This window comes from Mesoplodon bidens (assembly GCF_964165515.1).
Source record: "Mesoplodon bidens genome assembly, chromosome: 9".
Taxonomy (NCBI): Eukaryota; Metazoa; Chordata; class Mammalia; order Artiodactyla; family Ziphiidae; genus Mesoplodon; species Mesoplodon bidens.
In genome coordinates this window covers 44,864,685-44,874,883 of record NC_138166.1, presented here as the reverse complement: position 1 = coordinate 44,874,883, position 10,199 = coordinate 44,864,685, and the positions used below count along the sequence as shown (strand labels likewise).

At 45.1% G+C, this 10,199-nt stretch overlaps 1 protein-coding gene across 8 annotated transcripts in view; it reads right to left on the bottom strand.

Moving 5' to 3' along the window:
* Positions 1-614: 614 nt before the first annotated feature.
* ICA1 (islet cell autoantigen 1) overlaps positions 615-10,199 on the bottom strand; it is a 148,746-nt gene continuing 139,161 nt past the window's right edge. For 6 of the 8 annotated variants that reach the window (XM_081244754.1, XM_081244752.1, XM_081244751.1 and 3 more), the window contains 2 exons: positions 3,110-3,199; positions 615-888 (listed from right to left, as the gene is read on the bottom strand). In XM_081244754.1, coding sequence (XP_081100880.1) covers positions 767-888; positions 3,110-3,199 — 212 coding nt within the window. In that variant the 3' untranslated portion in view covers positions 615-766. The remainder of the gene's footprint in view (positions 889-3,109; positions 3,200-10,199) is intronic. The other 2 variants (XM_081244757.1, XM_081244758.1) reach the window with 1 other exon arrangement.

Below are 10,199 nucleotides of genomic sequence, written 5' to 3'. Positions count from 1 at the left end.
ACGACAGACTCATTTATTAACTTGACTTTGCATGTCAAATATCTTTTCCGTTTAATTAAAAAAAACAAAACAGTTAATATCACAAGGGGCTCCAGAAGTACATGCTTTTGAATTCCAGCCATGGAGAGGACTAAAGGAGAGCTGGGATCTGCAGATGTGGCTGCTTTCCGCAGAGGGATTTGTGCAGCCCCGACAAGCTCACTGCCCGTGAGAGAACCCACCGCACAGCAGGCAGGGGCCGTGGGACAGAGTCATTGGTCAGCGGGAGCTTCGCCCAGAGCTCTCCGGAAGGTGGCTCGGCAGGAAGAGGGTTTCTCCCTTCAGCCCCCCTCTATGGGGGGGGGGACACGGCCAAGGGGGTACAAGAGGAGGCATTTAAGACTCCCTAGCCTCCCGCTGCCTCTGAGGCTGTAGGCCACCTTACTTAAACCTAACAAAACGTAGGTTTATGATTTGAACTTGGACCTCGTAGCAGCCCAGTGACACATCGGCAGCCACGATGCAGTTGTGGGCAGGAAAACGGTGGGCCTGGAAACTGCTCCTAGACCGCCCTGTATCGTCAGGTCCACATAGAGAACACACGGGAACCCTTTAGACCAAATAAAAGTAAATAATTATACCAATATAAACAGGGCCTTTGACCCTTTCATTTTATTAAAATGACATGTAAATATTAAAACAGCATACTGATCACTTCCTACATCTGCAAGCCCCCGGGTGTGCTGATTTGGAGCCGCCTGTGGGCTCCTTCCTGGAGGCTGCAGACTCATGCATTCAGCAATTCATGTTCTTTGTCGGTTTTCCCAACAGCATCAGGATTTGATAATGGGTCGAGATCGGCGAAAAGGCTGAACCAGGCAGTCAGGTCCGAGGAGGGCTTGGCAGGCTCTGGGGAGAGAAGAGCAAACATAAGCACACCTACCTTCCTAACTCCCACCTCTGCCAGGCTGCAGGCAGGTGGGTCCAGATGCACCTTGAAGAGGGAGGACGCTCAATCCGACAAACCCCATTGCTCTTTGTTGCTAAGCCTTGTTAGGGTATTCCATGCCCCCCTGTTGGCCGGTTGGCTGAGTAACATTTTTAAACCATGGTCTTTATACAGTTCAATGCACAGTGATCCTTTGTGTTAACGCACACCTGCACCTCCACCCAGCAATGGTCACAACCCGCAGAGCTGCCTGAAACCCCAGGCCCCATGCTTCACCACCACCAGGAAATATCAGTCATTTCAGAAATCAGACTGAATGTCTCAAGAAGCAAGGTGCTTCCTGGAGGAATCTTTTCAAATCTGCTGGGTTAAGAGAAACACCGTGGTTACTCTTTTCAGCCTTCAAAGCAACAGGTCCAGAAGGGGGAAGGGGGGGATGGCACCTAGGCCTGACTGCCCCTCTTCTCTTAAGGTCACTGCCTTCTTTAACCCTCTCCCATCAGAGGAAGGGGGCCTGTGACAGGCCTCCCCTTCCCCACTGGGCTCTAAATTGCCCCCATACCCCTTACACTCCAGCCTCAGTGGAACAGCCTTCAGCTGTCCTTTCACCGAACCACCTGCCCTAAATTCTTGAGTGCCACGATTACAGAGCCTAATTATTTTCCAGATGAGGAGAACATTTTCAAAAGAGCGCCTGATGCAAGTGATTTACAAATAAGTTGGGGGCTCCTCTCTATGTAAATCATTCCACATGAGAATCTAAGTTCATTGGCTTGGATGACCCATGCTTTTTTTTTCTTTCTCCAACGGGTGGCGTATCAAAAGCATGAAGTAAATGTCTCTCTGACAGGTGCTCCTTCTAGCTGAGAGCAGCTAGGAATATGCTTGCCATCTGGTTGAAAAGAGTCTCAAAAAATATTGGTAGCACAAGTTGCTACCAAGTTATATGAGAGTGATAGAGAATATTGATGGGATTATACCAACATACACAGGGCTTTTGATCTTTTCACTAAAAAGCACTTAAACATTAAGACAGTATACTGATCACTTTATACTTCTGATTCTCCTCCCTTTGTTTTTCAAAGTCTCTTGGGGATATATTATTTTATAATGAGATAACAATGCATCTATTACAGAGATAAGCTATTGCAAGCAAGACTAGTTAGTAACTGTGCACGTTACTATGTAACATTAATTTCACATTGTGTGCAGTTAGCCCCCAAAACACTTGGTTTATTTTGATATGATAAACTGAGACTTCAGAGATCCCAATACAGCTTGGTGGGAGCGGGGGAGACATCATTTTTTTTTTTAAAAAAGGGAGTAATTTCTCTTTCTTTAGTCATGTAGGAGGTCACACAAGGAAACTGTATGGGGCTTGATTGACTTAGGAGGATTAGTGTGTTCTTGATAGAGAATATCAAGGTATCTTAGAGACAGCACCGGTGAAAACACCCTCCATGCTCACCTCCCCTTCCCAGCACCTTCGGATGGTGGGTGTGGCCCTGCTGTGAAGAGCCAGGTAACTATACCTCAGGGGCTTGGGGGTCCTCATATTCCCCAGACCTCCACTGTGGGAGGGAAAACCAGGTGCAACTATTTGCACAACACCTAAAAAACATCAAGGGAATGCTTTCTGATGATAATAAAATTGACACTTCCTTTAACTTCCTGTGGTCAACACAGGGAAAGTGGGTGATGACCAAAGAAAGAGAGAGAGCTGCAAATACAGATGAGATCTTCCTCAGGCAGATGTTTTGTCTCAGAAGAACAGATTTCACAAGCTCGAAAGGCCCTCTTTTGACAACTAAGACACCTGGCTCTTCATGAAAAGCACTAACTAAATGCCTTGTCTGGTGGAAGCAATGGTATATCCCCAACCTCAGTGGCCTTTTCTCCCTTACTGTTGTCACCCAATCTTGGGGAGCACCCGGTCACATGGAGACAGATGTTTGAGTCTTCCTCATTAGATTTGATAGAGGGAGTTATGAATTAGGACATTAAGCCGGGAAAAAAGTTAGAATGTTAGTTCCTAGGATCATGCTGAACTCTCCACCCATGCAGCCCCTCCTTTGAACCCAAGGTGCTCACATGGAAATTAGTAAAGAAATAAAGAAAAGGGTGTTAGGCCAGTGAACATGAAGGCAACTGTCATTTAAGGGCGACAGAACACTGTATTACCTTTCACTGCAGGGCTACTGCCATTTGGACTGCTTGCCTTTGGTGCTGGCCGTGGAGGAGAAGTAGGATTGACATTGCTCTCTGACCAGCCTAATGTTCAAAACCAGAGGTTGTTAGATCTAGGGAAGGCAGTTACACTGCCCCATCAGTTCCTGGGGCACACACATGGCTCTCAACTCCGATAGCCTTCAAAGAGAGAGAGGAGGGTGGTGTGCAAAGACCCTTCTCCCATGTTCCTCATACCCGGAATATGTTTTAGGGGAGAGTGGATATGTATAATCATGCCCACCTTAAAAGTGTGGGAAACTAGGGAAGAGACTGCATTTTGAAAAGCAAATGAGAAATTGCTAAGGTTAAAGCATTTTTGCTTTCAGTTTTATACCCATTTTTCTTACCAAGTGACATTTCATGGTCACACCAAAGATTATCAATAGTGTTGCAAGGAAATCAAGTGCTTTGTTCTCCTGTCACAAATGGGGAAAGCTTAAAAAAGTGAACACCATTAAATGTAGCAACAGAACTAGGGAATGGCTAGTCTTCTCTACTTCCAATATGATCCAGTTCATTTATTTTCCATACAGCTAATTTAAATTGGGAAGTTTAGTTAATACAGAGAAATAAATGGCAGTCCAGTCCAAATATATGAGGGGAAAGAACATCCCCTTAACTTGATGTCATACCCTTACAAATGACATTGATCTTGTCTAACCCACTGTTCTGAAAGGCCGCCCTGTGCTCTGCCTGCCCCTAATGATTAAGAGGCATTCAGCAGTCCTGCTTTGGGGGAAGCAAGCCTTGTTTCCCCCCAGTATTTACTGTCTGTGCTGGATGTTTCAGCATGACTCATTTAATTTAGAACTTTACCATATACTTCTTTGCATGTCTGCTTTAATTCTTCATGTGTAAGTCCTGTCTTCTCAATGAGACAGAGAACTGTTTCTTCAATGTGCTCAGTAACACCTAATGTGGTACAGGTAGGTGTGTGTGGGTTAAGTCTATTGTTGATTCTCACTGTGAAATGTAGATCATCAGATGAGGCACCACTGTTGGGTCCAAATGGTTAAAACTGTATCCTTTCACTGGGATGCTCTGGTCGCAGTGTTTTCTACAGAAAAGGTTTTGTCTCTGATAAGGCCCCCATGAGACATCACGTTTAGATGGCAGAGTTCAGCTGGGGCAGTGAAACCAATTTCTGGAGCAAGCAAGCCACTCAGTATATGCCACAAAAATGATAAGAGGTAATGCTGTTTGTTTACCCTACCATTCTAAGATTTGTGATAAGGGACCTAATTATAGAATCATACTATATTGATTAGCTTGTGCTTTTGTTTCATCTCCTAGAGTTTTGAGCCCCTTGAAGGCAGGGACCATGTATTATTCATCTTTACATCCTTTAGTGCACTACCTGGCACACGATGGGTATTGAAATTAAGATAAACTATTGAAGAACTCTTTTAAATCATGAGAAGTACACTTATGAAGCTTTATTTTAAGAGATGGCAAAGCAATGCTTGGCACAGTAGATGCTATAATATTCACTGGTTGATTATTTCATTTTAGGCAAGTAAACACAAACGTCTCTATGAAGACTAACCAATGACAAGTGAAACAGGTGGCCTCTGACCTATTTATTGGGTCTAAAATAATGAAAACACAGAGGGTTTAAAAAGTATTGTTATCCATTGGAAAGGTACTTGAACATGTTGTTAACATAATTCACAAACAACAAAAAGCACCAGATTTTAAAGGAACTTTCTGGGAAGATGGAAATGTTCTAACACTAGACTGTGGTGATGGCTGCACAATATAAATTTACCAGAAATCCTTGAACTGTTCTCTTACAATGGGTGAATTTCATGGTATGTAAATTATAGTTCAATAAAGCAGTTTTTAAAAGTGATCAGTATTTGGTATAATCCAGGAGTAACATAACCTCCCTGTTTCCTAGAAAATTGGCCCATGGGCATTTTCCTTCTAAACCCAAATCACATAAACAGTGGTAAATGTAGAAAGTTAAAATTGCAGTTTCATCGTGTGCCAAATAAAGCTCAAAGAGGTAGCATCTAACTGGGTCAATTTTACTTTTTTCCCTACAATCCTCTTCTGGACACCAAATGTCAAGACCCACCTATGCTCTGCAGAGCCTGTGTAACTTTTCGTCAACGCCTGCGGCCTGGCCTCCATCTCTTAGGGCAGTTGTTCTCAAAGTATGGTGCCCGTGCCACTGGCAGGGGCATCACCCACTGAGTCAGAATTTCTGGGGGTGGAGCCCAGGGAAGCATAAACCCTTGGCAGCTGTCAGGCGGTGTAATGTGAAAGGCCCTGCCACAGATGGTCCCCAAGGAGCTGCCACGGTCACCATCTCTGTCAGGATCAGGGTCATCTTGGTTGAAGCCAGAGCCGGGACAAGGAGAGAGGCCCTCCTTGGAAACAGAGAGGTCTGCTTTCAGGACTCCACCTCCCAGGTCCTGGAGCTTTAAGCTCCTTGACCTTGTCAAGCTCTCTGAGTTCAGGGAGGCCCACACTTCCAGAAAGATCCTGAACAGATGGAGAGAAAAGGCAGGTGAGGGGTATGGAAGTCCACCACTCCCGGATCTCTGAATGCTATTTGAAACAGTGGGAACATGACAAAATTCTTCCCATTTCAAAAATATGCACAACATTTACTTTTAAAATGGCGGCAGAGAATGCTGGAAAAGAGGTGGTTCAACCATTGTGTTTTTCAGAGTATAAAGTGGAACACTTTCCTACAGGAGGCAGAAATAAAGCCACATACCAAAATGGAGCTCCCCTCACTTTATGTGATGGGCATGTTCCCAAATGGCTATAAACAAATAAAATGACTGTATATCAAGTCATATTTTTAAAGTACCAGAAATACAAGTTGTATTTTTAAGCCTATAATTTAAAGGATTATAATGGCAGACTCCTTTATAAAGACAATGTCTTCTAATTGGATTCCTTTGTAACTATGGATTTTTGAATATTGCTCATCTAAACACTCATGAACATGTGGAAGTGATATGTGGAGTGTGACATGTGGAATCTATGGGTTTGGGGGCTTCTCTGCAGCAGAGGACGTGGTGAAGGATGAGCATAAAGACATCCCCCTTTGGGGACTAAGATGATGCGGAAAGTATACCTCAAACTTTCCCATCACTATTCCCTTGTCCCATAATGTGAAGCAGAAACAGCAGCCAGTTTGCCAAATCACAATCTCTCCTCAGAACAGCTATTAAGCATAAGTCTAACCATCCAACTATATGCACATGAGGGGAGAAAATGGTACAGTTGTGACACCAGCTATATACATATATTTTAAGCAAATAGTAAACTGAGCTGCAGTTTCACCCTCACTCATAACACTTTGGGAATTATTTAGGCGAGGGGTGCAACTAGGGTAATTATGGATGGAACGCCAAGCCAGACTTCAAATGTCTTGGCTTCTATCAGGAAAAAAAATGCTATTTAACGAGAACTTACTGTTGCTAATATTCCTGTAATTGCCATCAACTGTTGTCTGGTTGGTACTAATTAGTTGGCTGAGGCGTTTTTAACAGGAAGGTGTGGCTGGAAAGATGTCTCCCCACCTCAGAGAAATTGTGTCAGGAGATGGGTGGTGAAGAGTAGAGGCAGGAGAAGCTGAGAGCTCTGTGAGCAAGATGACCAGCCTAGCTGTCGGTTCCTGTGATATGTCAACTGTGCTACCCGTTTGCAGGAAACACATATAAAATTTTATTGGAGCAATCCTGGCCCCTTTTACTTACATAAGGGAAAATATAAATCAGCCAGAAATAACACCGGCCAGCTAGAGCAGCAAGTAAAGCCAAAACAATACCACCCAGAGCAGCACTTCACCATGAATGTAATATTTCACTAACTGGGAAAGCAAAAGCCCAGGCTGGGTTGATGAGCACAGCCCAGGGCGCTCTGGGGTGGGGTTGGCCATGAAGGGGAAAGTGGGAAGACCACGGTCTTGGTGGCCAAGCACCAGCCTGCTGTCCACACCTTCTCTGAGCCCCAGTTTCCATACCTGCAAAGGGTGGATAAAAATTCCTGCCTCATTAGGTTGTTGTATGGATAAAATGGGATCTTGGTGGTGAAACGAGGGAACACAGAGGCTGTAAAGAGCAGGCCCTCAGTAAATCTAAGTTGAATCTCAATTTCTGTATAAGTCAGCAGACATGAGAACCAACCCCCGAGATTGTCTTAGGACTGTTTTCTTTCCTATTAGTGATTCAATGTCAGTTGATCTCTCCCTTCCTTCTTGCCTGCCATCCATCCATCCATCTACCCATCCATCCAGATGTCTCTGTCGAACATCTTTTCTAGGCACTGAGCTATGATCGGGAAATATGATGGTAAGCAACACACACATGGGCCCTGCCCATGACAACCTAAAGCAGACAAAAAATTAAATCAATTTTATAATGAGGTGAAATAAGAGGAATGATTAAGTACTGGGTGTAAAGGGAATGGAGAGCAGAAACACCTAACACTGACTGCTGGGGGAGTCCCTGGATGAAATGACACTGAACAGGAGAACCTGAAGGATGAGAAGTTAGCCAAGCAGAACAAGCATCATGAGCATGCAGGTGGGTGGAGTGCTCTGAGAGGAGGGTAGGGTCAGACTCCCTGGAGTCCAGCTTACAGACATAATAAATACATGGTTCTCCAGCTGAACAAGGTCATTGGGTCACGCTAAGTAAAGGCGTGGGGGGTATGGGCAGTGACGAGAACGGGGCAGGCCTTAAAGGACTCTGTAAGCCAAGCTGAGGAGTTTAGACCTTATGTGAATGGTGGATAAAACCACAACGCTTGGCAAGTCAAGAGACCTTTCTGGGGTCCCTTGATTTCCTCATCTATAAAGTGAGGGTAGAGTAGATGGTCACCAAGGTTCCTTCTGTGGACTAACGGAGGCACTTAAATTCTGCAGATACCCAAGACCTGGGGATGTGCCCAGCAGGCTTAGAAAGTGCTGCTTCTTTAATGGAACAAACAACGCCAATGGCTCACGCTCTGTGTTCAGGTTATCTTTAAATGCAGCCCGCAGCCTTTTCTTTCACATTATTCCATTTGAGTTCTGGAAATATGTTAGCTTGGAGCAAGGCTAAGCCAGAAACAGCAAGAGGAGAGCTCTGGTTGAGGAAAGGTAAATCTAAGAGAATGATCACGCTGAGCTTTCCATTACATTGGCTTTAAATGGAAACCCACCCAGATGGCAATAGCACCTCGGAATTAGGTAAAAACAAAAGAATATCCAGAAGGAACAAAGGGCTGTATGTTTGTGAGAATCTGGAACAAGACTCCTAACTTTGGTTTGCAGAATCCTAAATTAAAAGATGTCCTGGTGCACTTATTTTGAGGAGATGGTTATCTTTTCAGTATCAGCGTCTGTTTCTAAATTAAATTTTGGATGTTGGTGGGGAATTAAGAAGAATGTTTAATGAGGCCCATCAGCCTTGCCGGGTCTCTACCTCAGGCAGCCCCCCTCTGGCTGGCCCTCTTCCTACTCACTTTAAGAGGCCTCAGGAAGGTACAATTTTCTCATCACTGTATGACACAGAAAACCCCAGCCCCATCATGCTGGCAACTTCAGAAACCCTTAGAAAGTCTAGCTAAAATTGACTCCTTAAAAATTTTAAGCACAACTTGATCCTAAATGCAAGTTCCTTGTTTTGCTCTCCTAGAGGTTGAAGTAGGTGGGGGAAGGAAGATGTCACTGTTCTCTTACTAAATCCCCCTTCCTTTCTACTTCCCCAGAGCAAAGGAGAAGAGTGAGGACAAAGGCCAGAGAGGAGAGGAAGGCGGAGGAGAACAGAGAGATGAGGAGGCGAGAAGACTGAAGAGGTGGAGGAGGGAGGGGTAGGGAGGGGTAGGGGGGTGGTTGGAGTGCGGAAAGGCACTGAGGTATCTGCGGCTGTGGCCTGGAGCCACCCACCTCTGTCCTCTGAACACTGCCCCTGAGGATACAGCTCTGCCTGGACCTTACAAAGAGCTACAAAGGCGGTGGGGAGACTGAGCTAGACAGCGCTACAGTGAATGAGGGGGCGATGGCTAGCACAGGCGAAGATTTTTGTAGACAATCTCGATTTCATATATTCTATTCTGGAATGTCACCCAACTTCTGTGGTTGACACAACCCTGCCTTCCCACACCCACATGCCTCCTCCACGACTGCATGGTTTCCCCCCCACCCCCATCCCTGTGCACACCCAGGATGCCCAGAGCCAGGATAACAGTCTTTACAAGTCCTGCTCCTCCAGAAGCACCCAAGGCAAGGCCTGAGGGAGCCCGTCCGGGAATCGCGTTTGTCCTCAGAGACATGGTACTTGGAGGCAACAGAACAGAATGGGGAAAGGCATGGATTCCGGAGTCTGGCGGCTCAGGCCCACAGTCCGGCCTGCCTCCTACCAGAGGTATGATCTCGGGCAAATTACTTACTGCCCTGTTCCTCAGTTTCCCAGGCTGTAAGTTGGAGATGATGCCAGTACCTGCCTGGGAAGGGCGTGGTGAGGATGAAGTAAGTTAACACACGTAAAGCACATGGGAGTGCTTAGCCCACAGCGCATGCCATAGGGAGTGCTGGTTCTTATTATTTTACCACGATAAAGGGCAAAGTCACAGAAGCAAACAGTTTTAGACTTCAGCATCTCTGAAGTAGGGGTTAACCCAGGGATAAGAAGATGACATTTGTGGAAAAGCAGAAAGCTCCTTCAGATGACTTGGGTCTCTCCTGATAGATTAGTGAGTCTAATACCTCGTATTACAGATGAGAAGGCAAAGGCCCAGAGAATGAGTAGCCTGACCAATTGCTGCAAAGTGAGTGCAGGGAAGGGAGTTTACAGAATAAAACCCGGGCTCTAAACTCCCTACCACCATTTGCCTCGCTGAGCCAATATGCCAATGAGCCTTTCTACTCCACGTTTAGTTTGACTACTTACTTATTTCAGTGGTTTATTTGATTTAGTTTTTGAGATGATCTGGATAATCAGGGGAAGTAGTTTCAATATGAGGTGCCAAAAGTTTAATAATTATTTAGATTCTTTTGCAATTCATGTGTATAGATGGATTTTCTAGACCATGGATG